At 38.2% G+C, this 22,650-nt stretch overlaps 1 protein-coding gene across 4 annotated transcripts in view; it reads right to left on the bottom strand.

The window, feature by feature from the left end:
• RBBP5 (RB binding protein 5, histone lysine methyltransferase complex subunit) overlaps nucleotides 1-20,149 on the bottom strand; it is a gene marked incomplete at its 3' end in the record, with an annotated part of 35,901 nt that extends 15,752 nt beyond the window's left edge. For 3 of the 4 annotated variants that reach the window (XM_082675650.1, XM_082675651.1, XM_082675649.1), the window contains exons 1-3: nucleotides 20,011-20,149; nucleotides 8,456-8,481; nucleotides 7,444-7,616 (exon numbers count right to left, since the gene is read on the bottom strand). In XM_082675650.1, the coding sequence (XP_082531776.1) occupies nucleotides 7,444-7,616; nucleotides 8,456-8,481; nucleotides 20,011-20,029 (218 nt within the window). In that variant the 5' untranslated portion in view covers nucleotides 20,030-20,149. The remainder of the gene's footprint in view (nucleotides 1-7,443; nucleotides 7,617-8,455; nucleotides 8,482-20,010) is intronic. The other variant, XM_082675652.1, reaches the window with a different exon arrangement.
• Between the last annotated feature and the right edge of the window lie 2,501 nt (nucleotides 20,150-22,650).

Here is a 22,650-nt window from a genome sequence, read left to right as displayed (position 1 = left end):
GTTCAAGATAACAGTACAAGTGGCTCAGTGAAAAAAGGGAGACTCAAACATTTTAGAAAAGTATAAAATCAGCTGGCCCTTAAGTGTTGATTTAACAAAAAGCAGGTTTTCTTCCCCTTGGGGGGAGGGGGAGGAGTAGTTGAGCTTTCTGAAGTTGTCCCAGAAGTAGCACTATCATAGTATAAGTGAACCAGTACAGATAGGTATGTGTTATTTAAAATAATTAAGAAAAGAATTAAGGAAGGAATTAATTCCTCCTGCTAAGTACAGTTAAACATCCTAACATTATATAGAAAACAAACATAAAAAGGTAAAGAGAAGACAGACTGTCTAGGGACTACAGGATATGAGGAACGACACAGCAGTGAGGTCCTTAGATTTTCTTTTTGCCTCATATATCCTGGACTGGGTGACGGAGATGCCAACAACCCATTAGCATCAATAGGCACACACACAAAAAAGTCTCCAGAAGAGCCAAAGGACTAGGAAAGGACAACCAACAGATGCTAACACACAGATGACACAGGTGTTAGTATTACCCGACAAGGATTGCAATGCAGCCATCATTAAAATGCTTCAACAAGCAATTACAAACATGCTTGAAACAAATGGAAAAAAAAAAGTCTCAGCAAAGAAACAGAAATATAGAGAAAAGAACCAAATGGGAATTTTAGAACTGAAAAATATAAAAACTGAAATAAAAAACTCAAAAGATGGGTTCAGCAGCCAATGGAAAAGAGGAAGACAGAATTAAAAATTCCCAATCTGAATAGGAGAAAAAATGGAATGAAAAAAATTAACAGAGCCTCAGGGACCCGTGGGACTATAATAAAAGATCTAATATCTAATATCCATGGCATCAGAGTCTTGGAAGGAGAGAAGAAAGAGAGTAAGGCTTAAAGGTATTTGAAGAGGGCTTCCCTGGTGGCGCAGTGGTTGAGAGTCCGCCTGCCAATGCAGGGGACACGGGTTCGTGCCCCAGTCCGGGAAGATCCCACATGCCACGGAGCAGCTGGGCCCGTGAGCCATGGCCGCTGAGCCTGCGCGTCTGAAGCCTGTGCTCCGCAACAGGATAGGCCACAACAGTGAGAGGCCCGCGTACCGCAAAAAAAAAAAAAAAAAAAATGTATTTGAAGAAATAATGGTTGAGAGAGGATATGGGAATATATGTATACATATAGCTGATTCACTTTGTTGTACAGCAGAAACTAACACAACATTGTAAAGCAATTATACTCCAATAAACATGAAAAAAAAATAATGGTTGAAAATTTCCCAAATTTGGCAAAAGATATAAAACACACAGCCTCAAGAAGCTAGGCAAACTTCAAACAGGATGAGCTCAAAGAAATCCACTCCAAGACACAACCTTCTGAAAACTAAAGACAAAGAAAAAAATCTTGAAAGCAGAAAGAGGAATGACACGTTACCTACGGGGAACAATAATTCACACGACAGCAGATTTCACACCAGAAACCATGAAGGTCCAAAGAAAGTGACAGTTTTTCAAGTGCTGGAAGAAAAGAACTGTCATCCCCAATTCTACATCCAGAGAGACTAACTTTCAAGAACGAAGGGGTAATCAAGGCATTTGTCACCAGCAGATCTACCCTAAAAGAACGGCTCAAGGAAGTTCTCTAAGCAGAAAGGAAACAATAAAAGAAGGAATCTTAGAACATCAGGAAGAAAGAATAATGAAAAAGGTTTTAAAAAATTAAATACTTTTTTCTAGAGTTTTGATGTTTGAAGCCAAAATTATAAGTTATATAGGTATCAATATACATAAAGGAAATGTTTAAGACAATTATACTATAAACAAGGGAGGGTAAAGGGATGTAAAGGGAAGGTTTCTGTACTTCACTTAAACTAGTAAAATGTCAACACCAGTAGACTATGATAGGTTATGTATATACCATGTAATACCTAGCAACCATTAAAAAGCTATACAAAGAAATACACTAAAAAATACTACAGGGGCTTCCCTGGTGGAGCAGTGGTTGAGATCCTGCCTGCCAATGCAGGGGACGTGGGTTCGAGCCCTGGTCTGGGAAGATCCCACATGCCACAGAGCAGCTGGGCCTGTGCGCCACAACTACTGAGCCTGTGCTCTGGAGCCCTCGAGCCACAACTACTGAGCCTGCGTGCTACAACTACTGAAGCCCGTGCACCTAGAGCTCGTGCTCTACAACGAAGAGTAGCCCTCGCTTGCCGCAACTCGAGAAAGCCTGTGAGCAGCAACAAAGACCCAGTGCAGCCAAAAATAAATAAATAAATAAATAAAAGAATAAAAAATACCACAGATAATCAAAATGGAATTCTAAAAATAGTTCAAGTAACCCACAGAAAGGCAAAAAAGAAAACAGAGAAATGAAAAACAGAAGAGACAAACAGAAAAAGAAACCCCAAATCAGTCTTCATTCAAATTTTGCAATGAAGAGGAGTTGCTGCTGAGGAACATAGAGGACGCAACACAGTTCATGGTTAAGAAGAGAGGCTCAAGTCAGATTTATGCTCAAGCCTAGACATTACAACCTTCTAGCTGCGTGATCTTGGGCAAGTTATACAGCCTTTCTGAGCTTCAATTTTCTCACTTATAACATGGAAATAATAGTATCTACCTGCAGACTCTCGAGAGACTTAACATTAATACATAAAAAACTCTCAGTGCAATACAGTAAGTGCTCAAAAACCATTAATTATATTAGAGACAAGATAAATGTATTCCCAGACTTGTAACTCACAGCAGAGGAAGGGAGGAGTAAACTGAGGAAGTGAATGTGGAGGGACTAAGCTCAAGTCTGCATACAAAGGACTCAGGTGCCTGTGTCTCCCACAACCTCTAGAACACTCCCAGTCAATTAGAAGATCCTTCTGGAGAATCTAAAAAAGAAGATGCCTACAGATACTGTAACTTGAGGGTTGATAACAAAAAAGCCAATGGTCCACCCAATTTCAGTAGATGATGGGAGGGTAAAAGGGTGAGATAAAGCTCACATATACTGTAATAAAAAGTCACGGATAAGTTCTTGAAATTAACAAACTAAGAAGAAGTAATATGCATAAATACTTTAGAAATATGAAGACAAATATTAAGAGAAACAAACCAAAAGAATGGAAGTACACTGGGAATGGGACATTATTGGATTATTGGGAATGGGAAGAAACAAGGGACAGCTTCTGCTGCTGTTCCCCTAAGCATTTTAGCACAATCTGACTATGAAACAGAATGTTAGCTATATTTCCATTTTTCCTTTAAACCCTCTGCATTTTAATAACTTTTTCTTTCATAGCAGGCTTGTATTTCTGTTATAATAGAGGGAAATCTATTTTTAGAAATTAAATTATAATCAGAGGTGAAACTAAGAGGGGTTTTCCCATTAAAACTAACAATATATTCTTCAATTCCAAATTCCATAAATTCAAGAATTAGGGATTCTCATACATCCTCACATCTGACAATACTGTTTCTTTCCAAAATACAGACAGGTCTTTACTAAGTCTAATATCTTAGAGTCTTAAACATCATTTCATTCTACCTATGGCCCCCATCCAGTGACTGAATATCTTCTGTAGCATCCCTATGAAGAGACAGCAAGCCGAAGCAGGGCCAGTCCCACTGGTAAGTTCTTTCCTGGGCAGTCCATCCCATCCATAGGCACCTTTGCTTGGGAGCTCATCTCTATTCTAAGGTAACATTTGTTTCCCTATAAATCCCGTTCACTACCTACCAGTCCTGCTTCTTCTCCTTAGGTCAATTTTTGTCTTGCACATGTCAGTTCTTTAATAGCTGAAGACAGCTATCATGCCTATCCAAAACTTCTCTTTGGTGAAATTTTCTTAGTCCCTAACATGTTCAAATACTACACAACAATTAAAATAATACATAAAGTTATATACTAAATGAGGATGAATCAAAGAAAAATGCAAAATGCATATAACTACAGATCATAACTCTCATGTATACTTATATATACCAAAAATTAGGGAACAGTTAAATAATTATGATGCATACATACTAAGCAATACTATATATATCGTATGTACACACACACACACATATATCAACACAGAAAAACATCCACTATATATTAAGTGGAAGAGCAAGCTAAAAAACAAAATGTATAGTATGTCTCCGCTTTTTAAAAAACATACACATGTATATGTGTATGTGTATTTTTATACATGCTGAGGGAGATACAGATATATCTTACAGATGAAAGATATATTCCATATACTCTAATACTACTTACCTTAAAGAGTAGACAAAGAGCTTTCGTTTTTTACTCTATATACTCATATATTGTTTGAATGTTTTAAAGTTCTTAATAATCAAGTTTTGTGATAAAAAGTTTTAAAATGTTGGGGGGAGAGGGGGAAAATCTCTCATTGTTCAAACCCTTTGACCTAGCAGTAACATACTTTTGGAAGTCTACACTAATGAACAAACATAGATCAAACGCCTACTGGGCATCTTCACTAAGATATCCCCACCCATCCAACAAGTACCTGAATGCCTACTACATACCAGGTATAATGCTACAGTAAAACGGCAGACAAGGTTCATGTATCACAGCACCTACCATGTTCCAGGGAAGATACTCATAAAACAACTATTTGCAATAAAATACAACAGGAGACACACAACCGTGATCTCAAATTCACCATTATCACCCTCAAATCTTACACTTAACATCTTCATCCAAGCAGGAAACCTGAGGATCTTAACTTCTCTACTTCACTTACACTCCTTATCTAATTAATGCCTAAGACCTCTTATTTCTACTATTTCTCACATCTGTACCATTCAGCTCCATTCCTACTGCACCTATCCTCATCAGCTCTAGCCTAGGCCACTGCAATCCTAACTTCATTCACTGTCCCCTTCAATCTCTTTCCCACATGCTGTTCTAGACATCTTTCTAAAATAAAAAGCTCATCACGTCACTTTCCTTCCTAAAGTCCTTTAATGGCTTCACAGTACCTACACGATAAAGCTCAAATTCATAGTGTGGCACACAATGTGCTCCATGAGGACCTGTTTACCTTGGCTGTTGCCATGTCACATCTCTGATACCACAATCCAGCTAATCTGAACTACCTGCAGTTCCCCATTTTACCATGCTTGTTTCAAGCTGATGTGCTTTTGCCTGTACAGCACCTTCTGCTTGGAATACAACTGGCAAACACCTAGTCATCTAACAAGTTTGAGGTTAGAAATTACCTCATCTTTGAAGCCTTTTCTGACCACACTTCTTCTCCAATACAACTGATCATTTCCTCCTTTGCACTTTTGCCTCCACTAAATCGCAAATATAGTTCTTAGGTAGGACCTACAAAGCTTTAGTACATGTAGCTGTATGCACATGTACCTCCCCCTACCAATCAAGAATCTCTCCTTACTTGTTTTTGTGTCCCCCAAACCCTAACCCTAACCCTAATCGTAAATGCCTAAAGCAGTATCTGGTATATAATACATGTTCAATGTTTGCTGAAGAAATGATTGTATGAGAGAAAAACTTTATGTGCAAAGACGTTGACTGAACATTATGTAGCAGAGAAACAAAAATGGTTAAGTAAATTATGGTTTATCTATCAGAAGATATTTAGCCATTAAAAAAAAAGTTTTTAAAGGCTACACAAGCAGGAAAATGTCTGGTCAGTGTTAGACAGGAAAAGAGCAAAATATAAAATAAAACATAGCACGCTTACAAACTATGCTTTTTATTTAATTTTTAAAATTTATTTATTTATTTATATATTTTATTTTTGGCCGTGTTGGGTGTTCGTTGCTGCGCGCAGGCTTTCTCTGGTTTCGCAAGTGGGGGCTACTCTTCATTGCAGTGCACGGGCTTCTCATTGTGGTGGCTTCTCTTGTTGAGGAGTACGGGCTCTAAGTGCACAGGTTTCAGTAGTTGTGGCACATGGGCTCAGGAGTTCTGGCTTGTGGGCTCTAGAGTGCAGGCTCAGTAATTGTGGCACAAGGGCTTAGCTGCTCTGTGGCATGTGGGATCTTCCCGGACCAGGGCTCGAGTCCGTGTCCCCTGCATTGGCAGGTGGATTCTTAACCACCATGCCACCAGGGAAGTCCTACGCTTTTTAAAAATTATACATAGTAACAAATCAAAATATTTACAGTAGTAATATCAGAGTGGTAAGACTATGGGAGATAGTCGTCTATCTTCTACTTTGCTGTATTTTCCATAATTTTCTAAATTATTATTATTTTATAATAAAAATACATGTGTTTTTTTTTTCCCCCATTACGCGGGCCTCTCACTGCCGCGGCCTCTCCCATTGCGGAGCACAGGCGCCGGACGCCCAGGCCCAGCGGCCATGGCCCACGGGCCCAGCCGCTCCGCGGCATGTGGGATTTTCCCGGACCAGGACACGAACCCGTGTCCCCTGCATCGGCAGGCGGACTCTCAACCACTGCGCCACCAGGGAAGCCCAATACATGTATATTTTTAGTGATAGTTCTAAAATTAGATTGTGATGATCGTTGCACAACTCTGAATATGTAAAAACAATGAAATGTACATTTTAATGGGGTGGATTTCATAGCATGTGAATTATATGTATCTTAATAAAGCTGATAAAAATGTATGTACCTACTTAAATCTTTATTGCAAGAGCACAACAATAAAAAAAATAAATAAAATGCAAAGGAACTGGAAAGAACCTAAGAAATCATACAGGCCAGTTCTCTCATTTTGCATATTAGAGAAACGTTTTGGCCAAAGCCGCCAGTTCATTAGTGGCCAAAGCTAGACTGGGATTCAGGCCTCCTCCCAATCCAGTGCTTTATAATACCACTGCTGCTTATATTTCGACAAAAGGAAATATGTTAGTTTAATAAATCTAGATCTGATTAGGTGTTTTTGGTCCCAAGTTCATTTAAAAGAAGTGCTGCCCCAAAATAAAATTTTCTGAAAACAGATAGTCCCTGAGAATAAGAATGAAATCAATGGGATTTATATAATACCCGATTTCAGCTCAATATATTTGATGGGAAGCCTTAATAACTACAATTCAATGAAGGAACAGGCATGTTTGTGTTCACTAAAACTACTGTAATTCAAGAACATGGACAAGGCTGGACACTTTGACTTCCAAGCTGCCCTCCTAACCAGGATTTTTTTATTCTAAATGAAAGGTCAATACCACAAGAATACTACAGCTGCAATCTGTAAATGTCTCATTTCAGTACTGAAATATTCTCAGACAGAGCCTGATACAGATCCATATTACAATGAATTTCTCCCCCAAAGGTGTTGAAAGCAGCATGGATTCAAGGTCTCCATAGGCTATGAGAAATTATGTTACTAATGGCTGTATATTTAAAACTCTAAATATTAAAATTTATCTAATGAGACTGGCAACTACACAGTCACCGTTCATCCCCCCGATTTAAATATTTAATACATTAACTTTAAAATTCCTTACCATAAGGAACAGACTGGATGAATGTGCGCACTAATTATTTTAGCAATGCCTCTTGTCAAGAAATCCCAGATGACAATTCGGCCGTCATTACAGCCAACTGCAAGCAGTGTGCCCCACCTGTTAAAGGTGCAAGTCAGGGCCATGCTGATACAATCCAAAGTTCCATCAGCTTCCTAAAGATTAAAATGAACATAAGAATATAGACAATAATACCCAGGTATCCAAATAATTTCTTAAAGTTTCTCTAACATCTACGATAATTCTCTTGAATTTAAATTATGATGTATACCAAAATAATCTCTATGTGTGTTCTCATATCTATTAAACTAGCCCAAATAGAGAAATATTTATAAAAGCTAACAGAGAATTTTTAGAAACAGATGTGACCAATCCCTTGCATTACAACTATAACTTCGTACAAATTCTCCGGAAGGCAATTAGGCAAAATAAAACAGGATTCACTAAAAGAGTCATCTTACTGATCAAGTAATCATAGTTCTTGAAATTTATTCCAAGAAAAATAAAACAAAACCCCTGTGTAACATTAGGAAAATCAAATAAATTTATATTAATATCAAGCCATTTAAAATAATCACGACTACATTAAACACACTCTAAGTGTTACAAAATATTTTTACATGTAAAGCACACTTATACCATACGTGTTATTACTATGCAAAAACACTGATCAAAACTATAAAAGCACACAGAAAAAAAATTTACATGAAGGTGATAGTACTGTTTCTGAAAAATGCTTCAATCAAAAGTATTTTTTTAATTTAAAGGGAAATGAACTGTAAGATTTACATTATGTTGACATTTCCAGCCAACATTGCCTATCTACCTCCCCTGCTGCTCAAAATTAAACATTTAGTTCCCTTTTATAGCAAAAGATCATCATATTTAATGCTTCTATTGTCAAGAAAAAAAAAAAAGATGAAAACGTAGTTTCCACTCAAACATAAAAGCTAGGGAGTTACCGTTTTCTAAAATCACAATACAATACTCTTACCTCTGGATAATTCTGCCCAAAGGACTCTGCAACAAAGCAAAGGAAGAAAGTTGATGGAACATGTGCAACATACCAGGAATCCTACAGCTCACAACTACCGCTCACAAACAGTGTACAGCAGTGGCTTGCAAAGTGTGGATGGAGAACTGGCGCCCTTTCAGGGACTCCATGAGGTCACACCTATTTTCAATATCACACCAAGATGGTATGTGCCTTTTTACTCTCATTATTTCACAAGTTTACAGATGAGTTCTGAGGCTATACGAGCTGTGATACTGAAACAGTATGAAAGCAGAATCCAGCCAACTTCTATTGATATTTAGGCAAACATTAAAGAGATTTGTAAAAATGCAAAACAATGCCACTCTTCTCACTAAATAAGTTTTGTTTTAGAAAAGTTATTTTTCATAAAAACGTTATTAATGTAAACATGTAATGGGGTGTTTTTACGGTTATTTTTATGTAACAAACTTTAAAAAATCAAATCAGTCAACTTATCTTAAATCCCAACTACTCTCTTAAAACCTTTATTAAGAGCAGCCAACCAACAGGGTTCCCTTCCTAATAATAGTACTAAGGCTATAACACAATCTGGTAGTTGGTTAAACACACAATTCTCTGTATTAATTTCTTAAGCAAATAACATTTTGGTAGACATCCCTGAATACTTTTCCTATATTAAATTTGGCGTTTATACATTAGTGATAAACATTTTGAGCTATAGTACGATACTGCCTGCTTGTCAGAAGTTTAAGGTTTAGAAGTTTAATGCAGTAGCAACATCTTTATCAGTATTTACTTATGTTATTACCTAAACATTTTATTAGCATGATATTTAAACTATACTCTGAGAACAACAGATCCAAGGAAGCTGTTTTACATTTAGGACATTCAAATAAGATTTCATCTAAAAAATAAGTTTACTATTTTTAGTTTTTTACCATATGATCCAGCAATTCCACTCCTAAGTATATATTCGAAGAAAATGAAAATACTAACTCAAACAGATACATGCACCTTAACGTTCACAGCAGCATTATTTACAAGAGCCAAGATATGGAAGCAACCTAAGTGTCCATCAACAGATGAATGGGTAAAGAAGATATAGATAGAGTATGTGTATATATATGAATATTTATATATCTATGAATATTTATATAGATAATAAAATAGTTCTCAGCCATAAAAAAGAATAAAATTTTGCCATTTGTAACAACATGGATCAATCTGGAGGGTATTATACTTAGCGAAATAAGTCAGAGAAAGACAAATATTATATGTCACCACTTACATGTGGAATCTAAAAAATAAAACAAATGAAAGAATGTAACAAAACTGAAATAGGTTCACAGATATAGAGAACAAACTCATGGTTACCAGTGGAGAAAGGGGAGGGGGAGGGGCAATATAGGGATAGAGGATTAAGAGGTACAAACTACTATGTATAAAGTAAATAAGCTATAAGGATATACTGTACAGCATGGGGAATATAGCCAATACTTTATACTAACTTTAAATGGAGTATAATCTACAAAAATACTGAATCACTATGTCATACACCTGAAACTAACATAATACTGTAAATCAACTGTACTTCCATTTTTTTTAAAAAAAGTCTGAAAACCAGTTTTATTACATTTTGTCCTTTATAAAAATTAATAGAAATCAAAACAGTGAAAACATTAAAACTAATCAGAATACAGGCCCTAAAGTTAAGAAAACTAAAAGAAAGATGAAAATAAAGATGAATAATTGCCCCCCAACAAAAGGCAATTATTTTGATTTCTCTAATGTGCACCAGACTTCAGTGTCTGATTGCATTCAAATACTAAAGACAGGAATGAAATGAAAAGCTGAAACCAGATTAAGATAGGTTATTCTGAAAGAACCTTTTTAAAATTACTAAAGTCATACATGTAGGTAATACAGATATGTGTAATTAAAAAATGATATAGTTTCCTCCCTGCAACCCACTTACTAAGGTAAAAGCTTCCATATATTTCTATATGCTTAAACAAACATTAACATATTTAAGGTTTGTTCTTTAAACAAAATACTACACATATTATATGTATTATATGTAATATATGTATTATAATATGTATTATTAACAAAATATCTTATATATATTTCCAAAGCAATAATATAAATCTATATTCACATGATTGAGAGAAAAAAGGAGTATTCATTGAAAAATTAAAAACAAAACAAAAAAACACAACCTAAAAATATGAAGTACTCAGGAAGGAGTAGAGTATGACTTCTGTGTTCAGAGATGGGAAAGCCATATTTAAAATTCTGAGAGAAACTCCCTGGTAGTCCAGTGGTTAGGACTCCGAGCTTCCACTGAAGAGGGCAGTGTGGCCAAAAAAGCAACAACAACAAAAAGATTCTGAGAGAATCCAGAATCCTGGGACCATTTTAATGTATGATTACCCTTCAACACAGATTACCCCTGATTTTGTATTTTTGTTTTATGTTTTAGGTGTTGTGGGTTTTTTTCCCCTTTTTTGGAGGGTCATCCTAGTTAACAGGATTATAACAAGGAGTTTAAAGGAACACAAAGAAAAAGTGTGTATAAAAAAGACTAAGCTCGTCTGGGCCACTTTGGTTGAAGAGCCTGAGCAAGAATGCTGTCAAGTAGGGTTATGGTAGCACAAGGCCACTGCCCCTAGATGCTCAAGGCCACTTTTATATTCTCTATCCTCCCACCATCTAACCACCCATCATCTAACATTTAACATTTTGTTACAATTAGATTCTTAGGCTTGGTTCTAAAGACCAGGAAAGGGGGTAAAAAAGATGCCCAAACGTAGCTGCCAAAGAGAAATAAACGCTGGTCGGATTTAACTTCACAGTACACTTGATAATTCAAAAAACATGAATGACACATTTCCAAAACTGATTACAGAAGAAAAGTCCTTGACTGGGTCAATGAGGAAAAAACACATTGAGAGGTTGTTAAAGACCTACCATTAAATTTTTTTTAAATGTTTAATTATAAAAAAACGGACAGCAGGCCCATATGGTTTTATGAGCAATTTCTCCTAAATCTCAAGGTGCAGGTAATTACTATGTTATTCAAGCTATTTCTGAGCAGAAAAAAATATGTATTCGTGTTTTATAAAGCCAACATAGCTGATACCAAAACCTGATAAGATGATACAAAAAGAAAACAAGAGTCTCTTTCACTTAAGAACATAAATAGTGGGACTTCCCTAGTGGCACAGTGGTTAAGAATCTGCCTGCCAATGCAGGGGACATGGGTTAGATCCCTGGTCCAGGAAGATCCCACATGCTGTGGAGCAACTACGCCTGCGTGCCACAACTACGAGCCTGTGCTCAAGAGCTCACGAGCCACAACTACTGAGCCTGCGTGCCACAACTACTGAAGCCTGCATGCCTGGAGCCCGTGCTCTGCAACAAGAGAAGCCACAGCAATGAGAAGCCCATGCACCGCAACAAAGAGTAGCCCCCTGCTCTCCGCAACTAGAGAAAGCCCGCGTGCAGCAACCAAGACCCAATGCAACAAAAAATAAATAAAATTAAATTGATTCTTTAAAAAAAACCCAAAAAACAGGGCTTCCCTGGTGGCGAAGTGATTGAGAGTCCGCCTGCCAATGCAGGGGACACGGGTTCGTGCCCCGGTCCGGGAAGATCCCACATGGTGCGGATTGGCTGGGCCCGTGAGCCATGGCCGCTAAGCCTGCGCGTCCGGAGCCTGTGCTCCGCAACGGGAGAGGCCACAGCAGTGAGAGGCCCACGTACCGCAAAAAAAAAAAAAAAAAAGAACACAAACAGTACAGGGTATTTCACCTCTAGATTCTGCAGAAATGAAAAGTAATTTCTAGCAGTGTATATAAGTATAACCGAATTCTAAACACAAAAAATCTGGAGTTTATTATTCTACCATGTAAGAAGGCATAATGGAATAGCAAGGGGGAAAAAAAATAGGCCTACTCCAAACTCACTCCAAAGGAACAAACAATAGCACAATGCACTCTAATGTATTCAATATATCCTTGGACGAGAATGTTTAAGAGCCATACAATCCTATGAGTAGATGCTGAAAAAAAAATTTTGCTAAAACTCAATAGCTCATTCTAATAACAGCCACATCTAACAGAAGACTACAATAAATGATAAAAACTATTAACCAAAAACACAACAATTATCATTCTAAAAGGTGAAATATTAAAACCATTCCAATTAGTATCAGCAACTAGAAAGGGATATATCACCATTATTAGTTAATATTCCTCTTAGAGGTTCCAGCCAATGGAATAAGAAAATGAAATAACTGGTTTAAACATTGACTATAAGAGATAAAACTATTTCTTTTGCTGATAACACTGAATACCTAGAAAACACAGAAATTCTAATTTTAAAAACCACCCAAATTAATAAGAAAATAAGGCAAGGTGGTTTGATACAAGAAAAACATTCAAACATTAACAGCTTTTCTTTAGGTTAGCAATCAATATCCAGAAATGAAAATGAAGGGGAAAATTCCACTCACAATGGCTAAATATTTAAGGAAAAAATGTAATAAGAAAGACATGACATGTATGAAGAAGAAAACTATAAAATCTTAGTTAAGGCCGTAAAATATGAATAAGTGAAAAGACAAACTACATTCTGGGGTGGGAAAGCTTAATGGCTTTCTCCAAAAACTAGTAAATTTTATGCAGTTCCAGATGGATTAAAGAAAAATGTTAAAAAAAAATCTACATGTACTGTAAGGTTGCTGATATATGATAAAGATAACATTTAAATTTAGTGGGAATTTATTTAATATATAGGGATGGACAACTGACTATCCATCTGAAAGAAAAAACAGCTCCAGTTCCTCTCTCATACCACATATAAAAATAAATTTCAGGTAAATTAATGATTTTTTAAAATCAAAAATCTTAGAAGAAAACCTAGGAGATCCCATGTATAATCTAGGGTGGGGAAGACCTTAACCAAGTTAGGAAAACCGAAAGAAAAGAGAAATACATTAGATTATATAAAAACTGGAACATTTTGCATGGCACAAGTTCCCATAAACAGTCAAAAGATTTAGAAAAAATTGGCAATGCAGATGACGGACAGGAGTTGACATCTACACTATAAAGCAAGTCTATACACCAATAAGGAAAAATGATCAAAAAGAAAAGATAAAGAATGTGAATAAACAAGTCACAGAAGAACAAAATGAGATGGCCTCTAAACAAAGGAAAACATCAAATTCAGAGAAATGTAAACCAAATGAAAAATGAGATGCCATTTTCATCCATCAGACAGGAAAATTTAGAGAGAGAACACCTGCTGGGGGGGAAGGGATATTGCCTATAAAAATGGGAACTGTTATAGCCGTTTGGAAAAGGAATCTGACAGCATCTATTAAAAGCAAAAATATACATAGTCCTCATCTCAGTAATCCTACAATTGGAAACCTAATCTCCATAGATGTAAACACAACAATGGGACGTAAGAATAAGGGTACTTAAACTATTGTTCTTGGTGGCAAAAAAAAGAAAAAAAAAAGACACCCCCCCCCCACCGCATTGGAAACAAGGTAAATACCCATTATTAGTGTAATGGATGAAAAAATTGTGGTATTCAAATAAATTACACTAATTCTCTTCAAAATTTTTATTGGTGTTACTTAAGTGAAAAAAAGCAAGACACAAAGTGTATATCTCATTTTTTTTGTTAACATTATGTATATACACACACACACATATAGGCATAGAGAAAAATATGGAAGGAGATACACGGGATTATCAACAAAGAATGGAGGAGGCAAGGGAAAAAAAGAACACTTTTTAAAAAAAAGCATTTATAGGGAATTCCCTGGCAGTCCAGTGGTTAAGACTCCATGCTTCCACGCAGAGGGCACAGGTTCAATCCCTGATCAGAGAACTAAGATCCCACAAGCTGCACGGCACAGCCAAAAAATATAAAAGATAAAAAAGCATTTACAGTTAAGTTAAAATTTGATATCGTGAGTGTGTATCTACACGAACGCATTAAAAATCCTTAGTTCTATTATCTCCTAATGTGTAGGAATAGTATCTCGTAAAATTAAGTGAAGAAAGCAAGTTGCAAAAAATGTGTATAAAAAGTTCTATTTCTGTAAAAAAGCAAAAACAAAGCCCTTACAAATTGTATTTAATTATACTCATATGAGCAAGGAAAAGGTATAAAAGGATAAATTCCAGACAGTTACCATTTGGAAAGGAGGAAAAAGGCAATTTTTTCTGTATGCATATTTGTATTGTGTCCACTGTTATGATAAATATCTACTGTATATGTTAATTTGAAAAGCATGAATTTAAAGAACTTTAATGAGTTTTCTAGACTTAAACTCATGCTGGCTTATCATTTCTTTGAAGTGCTCAAGCCTGCATTTATCATTAGCAGCTACGGCTTACTGAATGCTTATGTGTCAGACTCCGTACTAAGGTCTTCTACATACTGTCTCATTTGATCCTCTCAATTCACTATTGAGTACTATCATACTCCATTTCACAGATAAAGAAAGTTAGGATTAAAGGTTATCCCCAAACTGACAGTTAAAAAGTGGCAAAACTGGAACCTGACCAAGAAACCCTACTCTTAACTATAACTGCACTAAAAAGCCTCTATAATCTTGCCCAAATTTGACCTCAAGGTTACTAGTCTATGATTTGCAAAACACATCTGCCCTTTATTGAAAATAGTCAAAATTCTGCCCATCTTCTTTCTTTCAGCATGTCTTCTTTCCTCTCCCCAACTCTCAAAGATCACCGACATTATTTCACATGCCAAGTTCCTTCACGGCCAAGGAATATAATTCGACCAAGAGAAGTGAACTAAGTGACCCATCTAAAATCTCTACCTATTGAGGACTCTTCTTGGCCATAACCAATGATCACTTTATTTGTTCAAAAACAAACAAACAAAAATCCTTTTCCCCAGAGAAGGCAAAAGAAAAATAAGAAGTTAAGCATTCCTCATGGAAGCAACCTAAATGCCCATCAACAGACAAATGGATAAAGAAGATGTGGTACATATATACAATGGAATATTACTCAGCCATAAAAAGAAATGAAATTGAGTCATTTGCAGAGACGTGAATGGACCTAGAGACTGTCATACAGAGTGAAGTAAGTCAGAAAGAGAAGAACAAATATTAACACATATATGTGGAACCTAGAAAAATGGTACAGATGAACCGGTTTGCAGGGCAGAAATAGAGACACAGATGTAGAGAACAAACGTATGGACACCACGTGGGGAAAGCGGCGGGGGTGGGGGGTGGGGGCGGGGTGGTGGTGTGATGAATTGGGAGATTGGGATTGACATGTATACACTAATATGTATAAAATGGACAACTAATAAGAACCCGCTGTATAAAAAAAATTATAAAATAAAATTCAAAAAAAAAGAAGTATTCCACTTCCCTTTTGCCTATAAACTATAAAAGCCCAGAGTAGGCGCATGAAAGATATTTGTTGAGTGTTGAATGAATAATTTTGGTATTACACCATCCAGCCCAACCAAGCAGGAAACTTCTTTGCTCTTAGCACTCCACATAATGTTAAAAACCCTTTCTAGTTGCCTCATTTTTACAATCTTTGCCTTCAGTCACATTAGCTTTCCTGACACTATTCTTAACAGCTAGTGCCACCCTCATATATTCACCTTCAGCAACGTGCCCTTCTTTTGTACATGCCTCTTTGGAATCTGAGTTTAGACTGCTTTCAGTGCAAGCACACCAGTTCCCTCAGGTGCCTCCTCCTTTTTTTCCCAGTTAGGACCCTTCCTCCAAACTACCTTTTAGCTTTCTAGGTCTTGGAATAATATCTATTCTCTAAATTGCTCAACATCCACCTCCTTAAAAACTCGGTTACCATGAACTCTAAAATTTCGTGGTCCTTTTCTCCCAGGGAAAGTATTTTCAACTTGCCAACCAATTCCTCCCTACCGTAAGTTAGGTCCAGAGTAGCAGTTTCCATTCCACTTCCTCAGTCTAACAGGTGACGACACAATCCGCAGCATTTCTTTTTAGAGAAATGCAACTTGCAGGTGGCTAAATAACTGATCTTACCACACCCCAATCTGATGCCATCGCTACCATAACTACTATATTTCCTTGGCTCCAGTCTGGCCTCCCTCATCAATCCTTAAGAAAGCTGCTACAGCCAACTTTCTAAGCCCCAAATCTCATCATGTCACTTACCTGCTCAAAAATCTCCCTTGTTAAACAATATGCTGAACTCCTAAGTATAATTTTAAAAAGCAATAATCTGGCCCCAACCAGTATTTTCCATTTTATCTTTGACTAACTCCGCATTAGCACCTGGGACAGAACCTTGCATAATCCACCCTAAGCACCAGCTGGAAACTGCTAACCATTTCCAGAATATGTATCACATGTTCATGCCTCAGAATGTTCGCCCCTACTGTTCTCTGCACTGGTAATTACCTTCTCCATTTGTCCCTCTGGAAAAATCCTCCTCCATGTTTACTGTCTGCGTTAAATGGCACTTCCTCTATAAAGTCATCCCCAAATTCTACCGCCAACCCCAATGAGGCAGAATTAATTGCTCTTTCAGCTGGATTCCCATAATGGGGTTCCCACTATTTACTGTGGTTCCATTTCATAGTTATTTGTTTATGCCCCTATCCTCCTAGTTTTATGTATTTATCCAGGGCAAAAGCTGTATCTTATTTCAGTGTTTATCAAACATTAGGAGCCAATCCACCACAAATGGATAAATCATTCAGTGAGCCATACCATAAAAGTTTTTTAATAGATCAGAAGATATCAGAGGACACTGAGCATAACAATTAGTATCATTTTCAGAAACAGTTATATGTGTATGTATGTATAATGGACTGTGATAGAAAATACATTTCTTACGATGAGCTGTAGTAAAAGTAAGTTTGAAAAACTCTTATTTAACTTTTACCTCCAGTGCCTACTGCCTAATACACAGCAAGGGCTCAGAAGTGGTTGCAGAGGTAAAAGCATTTGAGAGTCCACGTTAAGAATACATTATCATTCCTTTCCTTTATCTGGCCAGCTACGGTTTGGTATGCTCCCACAATCACATTACTTCTGTTCCTTTCTCCTTTATATCTGTAATAATTAACTTTCTTGCTATAAAACTCAAGTCATTCCCATAGAGATTTATATCTTTTGAATCCAGTCAGCCTTCTTTTAAATTGTCTAACCTTCCAATGCTAAATATTCCTTCCTAAGTTTTACCCACATGAATCTTCTGTATCATACAAGAAAAATCTTTCCCATCTGCTCTTTCTTTCAAGGTATGAGCCTATCTATCACCTTTCCTCCATAGTTAAGTTTTTAAAAATAAACATCAACCCTTTGCCTCCAGTCCATGTCACTCATCTTCCTAAAATCATTGTAACTCAGCTTCTGTTCAAGTTGCTAAGGAGCCCAAAGTTGCCCAAGAACTAAGTAGAGTAGCCCTTTCTCAGCTCTTAGCCTCAACTGCTCTACAACTGCTTCTACGGAAGACACCACACCAACCTGCATTCTCTTCTACCTCTACATGAATAAATATATGAAAAGCACTTGAAAATAGGCCTAGCTCATAGTAAGTACTATGTAACTGTTAGTTGATATATTATCATTTATTCCTCCTCTTATTCCCTAAATATAGATGATTGTCCAAGATTCTGTCCTCAGCAGTTTTCTTTTCTTCCCCTCCCACTTGCTCCCTGGGTCTTATCATCTCCTCACAAGGTTTTGTCTAGCCCACCTGTAGGAAGGTTACAAATCTCTCTCATAAATCCAAACCCATCTTCTGAACCACAGGCCCACACTCAACATACCCAATGCTAACTGTCTTTTCCAAATGTCCTTAAATGTTTATGAATAGCACCATCACAGTTCCCATCATTTTTCACTTCACTCCCTTCCTCACCACCAGCACCGCCACCAGTGCCACTACCACCATGATATGTAGTCAATTTTCAAATTGTCAACTCTACCTTCTCAATGTCTTTTCTTTCCATTTTCTAGTTCAGACCTTCTTTATCCCTCATCTACTCTAGCCCTCCAAATTGGCAGACTCAACTACACACTGTTGTCAGATAAATCTTTTTTTAAAAAAAATCACAGCTCTGATTGAGTCACTTACCAGGTCAAAACCCTTCAATGGATCTGCCCTACTTTCCTTAAAAAGCACAGCTTTTCAGCTGGGTATTCAAAAGCCTCCAAGGAGTAGATGGTACTAATCCCATCTCTTGGCCTTCTCCTTATTCACAGTACCCACAACCTGGCCAAGCCGGAAAATACCTTTAGGACTCACCTCACTGATGTCTTAGCTCAAACGTATTCCTAATAAACACTCCTTCCAATATCTTCATACTTCAGTCTGTCAATATTTTACCAATCTTAAATATCCACTCAAAACTCCAAATCCTCCACAGGTTTGGTTTCTTGGTTGTTTGTTTTTGTTCTTTCTTGATTACCTTTCTTCCCCTGCCCCAAAGATATTCACTCCCTCTTCCAAATGTTCTTAGCCCTTAGTAAAGACTCTTTAAGGCTGGCCATATATACACTAATATGTATAAAACAGATAGCTAATAAGAACTTACTGTATAAAAAGTAAATTTTTTAAAAAAGGGTGACCTATATTCTGCAATATAGTATAGCTATTTACATAAACACCTTATTCTCCACACTTAACAAAAAGCAAAGACCATTCCTTAAATAGCTTTATAGTCTTTAAGACTGCCAGTATATCTCATGAATTTAACTTTTTTAAAGAGAAACACAACCACTGAAAATAGCAAGTCGCTTAGTTCTTGAAAACCTCAGACATCCTTAGGCTACGATGCTAAATATTACCTAATGAAAACCCAGAAGAACCTACTGTTTATAAACAACTTGGGTAAAGGGTAAGGAGGAAATGAATCAGAGAGGGTGACAAAAGTAAACTGCCTTGTAGTTCACCCCTCAGTGTTTTACACACCGTCCCTGATAAAGACCTTAAACAGAAAGTCAAGGTAACTGGATTCCAGTGCCACCTATATGCCAACTATACCATTTACTTTCTGAGTGCCTTCAAGTCAGTACCCTCTGAGCCTTTTTTAATTTATTCAATGAGGAACTTGTACTAGAAGATAAACACGTTCCCCTCCTTAGGCACCCCATGTTTCTTCAAAACCCCATGCTTCACCCAAAACCCTGACAAGTGTTCAAAGCTTTACCTCAAGCCTCACTTCCTCAGATTCCTTCCCCCAGTAACTCTGGTCCTGCTTGCTCTGGGCTACTTCAGCACCTGTGATCCTTGTAATCGAAACTAAGTCACAAAACTATCTTTCCCTAACGCTTCACAATTGAACTGCAAAGTAGCCTCGGGAGAAGCAATGCATTCCGCTCAGGCAGAAGCTCGGCTTCCTCTCCCTGTTGCTGCTCCATATCAAGGCGCCCAAAAAGATGCATCTAGAACTGTGTCCCTAATGTTGCAGCCTGAGTCCCCTCCGCCTGGGTTCCCTCCTTTCCAGGACCAAAAGGTTCTCTAAGAAGCAGCCATAGTCCTCCTCACCCAGTAACTCGAGGTTCATCCCTGAGGACTCTGGCCGTCTGGTCTCAGCTCCAGCAACGACACCTTCTCTTCCAACCGCTTCCAAAACCTGCGTCTAACTGGGTGACGCCGCAAAGAGCCTGGCACAAGCTCCGGAGACTTTCTGGTTTAGAAGACCCCACGGCTTCCGCTTTCTTCCCTCGCCTTCCTTGTTCTTTCAAGTGGGCTGTCCATATATATGCCTAACCAAAAAGAAAAAAAAAACTCTCCCGGAATCACTTGATTATGATATTTTTTAATGGATAAAAATGCTATCGTCACTCAGGTTTTTTTTAAAAGTGCAAGAATTTGGGGCTGTTTTCCCTCGGATCATGTAAGTGAGCTAGAGAATTTAGGCACATAATTAGACTACTAATCCTTCCCGTGTTGTGCGTTCAGCGGCGTTGTCCCGGCGGGCTGCCTCAGATGCCGCCGGAAGGGTTCCGGCCGAGTGCCTGAAGTAGCACAGCAGGAACGGTTGGCCCCAGAGCTCGAGTGTGGAGCGCAGCTGTACGCGACAAGGCGGTACTCGCCCTGTATGTAGCCTAGTTATCGTGTATCTGTCTCAGTCTCGTGAGAATTGTTTCACATTTGTAAAGGTATGACATCGATCCCATAGAAACGTCCGATAGAATTTATCTAAGGATTTACCGTGTACCCAGCGTTGACCCGGACCCTGGAAGTGAATTGGAATGGGAGGTGGCTGAGTTCCCTGGAACTCAATCAGACAGAACTGTGACGAGATACCCAAAGCTACTAGAGGCTAGTTGATGAAACTAGCGAATGGGCAAATTCTGTATAAATAGGTTTTGACTATGGACGCTGTGGGCTATGACAAAAAGGAAAGATGGGCGTAGGTTGGCTGCAAAAAACGTAGGACTGGAGCTAGATCCTCTTATGTAGATTATGTGGCCTCTTATGTAGCCAGTAATCCCAGCTCCTTTCTTAGTACTAACTTCACCCCTTGGGCAGTATTTTATCTTCTGTGTCTCAGTTTTCTTATACGTAAAACGGGGGTAGTTCTTACAGGGTTATTGTGAAGGTTAAATGAGTAAACACATATGAAATACTTAGAACAGCAAGTGCCCAGTAAATGTTAGCTATTACTACTTTCCCCTAAATTATCTCACTTCCAGACTTCCCTGGTGGTACAGTGGTTAACAGTCTGCCTGCCAATGCAAGGGACACGGGTTCAAGTCCTGGTCCGGGAAGATCCCACGTGCTGCAGAGCTACTAAGCCCATGTGCCACAACTACTGAGCCTGCATGCCACAACTACTGAGGCTGCGTGCCACAACTACTGAAGCCCACGCACCTAGAGCCCGTGCTCCGCAACAAGAGAAGCCACCGCAATGAGAAGCCAGCGCACCGCAAGGAAGAGTAGCCCCCGCTCGCTGCAACTAGAGAAAGCCCACGCACAGCAACAAAGACCCAATGCAGCCAAAGATAAATAAATAAATTTATAAAAAAAAGAAAAAAATTATCTCATTTCCTTGAGAACATTAGAGTAGCTACTGGCCCCATTTGACCAAGTGCAGTAATTGAGGCTCAGAGAAATTAGATATGTTAAAGAGAAAACCACAGGCCCCAAACGGATCTAGATCTAACACCTGATCGAAATGCAGTTTCAAACCTTCACCAGAAATGTAATCTTTATTGGCTAGTCTGGTATTTTCAGCACCAATGAGGTAATGTCTCCTGGGCCCTCTCCACCTCTGCTTACCACCCAACACCCCCCAGAAGGAGCAATCTGCATGATAAAACCCTTGCCATTCCCTTCCTCCCAGAAAGAAGGTCTCTTGACCTAAAAATAATCCTTTCTTTTCTTTTGCTAATAACTCCCTTACCCTACCCTTCTTCCTATAAAAAGCTTCCATTTTGTACATCCCTCAGAGTGCCCTTCTGTTTACTAGATGGGATGCTGCCCATCTAGTTTAATAATGCCAATTAGATCTTCAAACTTACTTGGTTGAATTTTGGTTTTTAACAGGCAGTTTGCATTCCTTCACATATCCAAAACGTGGCCAAAATGCATCTCAAATACTGTACTACCAACAATGGTATGTAGGAGTATTTCTGCACACCTTTGTAATCATTCATTATTATCAGTTCTCTCAAACGCTGCCAACTGGGTGGGTGAAAAAATGTCATTGTTACATTTATTTCCTAATAAGGATGATCAGCTTTTCACATGTATAAGTGTGTATTTTTCTCTTCTGTGAGGTGACCGGTTCATATCCTCTGTCTATTTTTTGGATGGAGTATTCATCTTGTTTGATTTTTTTTTTTTTTGCGGTACGCGGGCCTCTCACTGTTGTGGCCTCTCCCGTTGCGGAGCACAGGCTCCGGATGCGCAGGCTCAGCGGCCATGGCTCACGGGCCCAGCCACTCTGCGGCATGTGGAATCTTCCCGGACCGGGGCACGAACACGTGTCCCCTGCATCGGCAGGCGGACTCCCAACCACTGCGCCACCAGGGAAGCCCTTGTTCGATTTTTAAGCAAGGAATAATATGATCAGATTGATGCTTAAAGAAAGAAAACAAGGACAGTGTGGAGCGGGGCTTGATTAGAGGGGTGGAAAGCAGTTAGGAGATTACTACAGTAATCTTGTAGAGATGAGGA

Source organism: Grampus griseus, assembly GCF_964374135.1.
Source record: "Grampus griseus genome assembly, chromosome: 1".
Lineage (NCBI taxonomy): Eukaryota > Metazoa > Chordata > Mammalia > Artiodactyla > Delphinidae > Grampus > Grampus griseus.
This window is presented reverse-complemented; position numbering and strand designations above follow the sequence as displayed.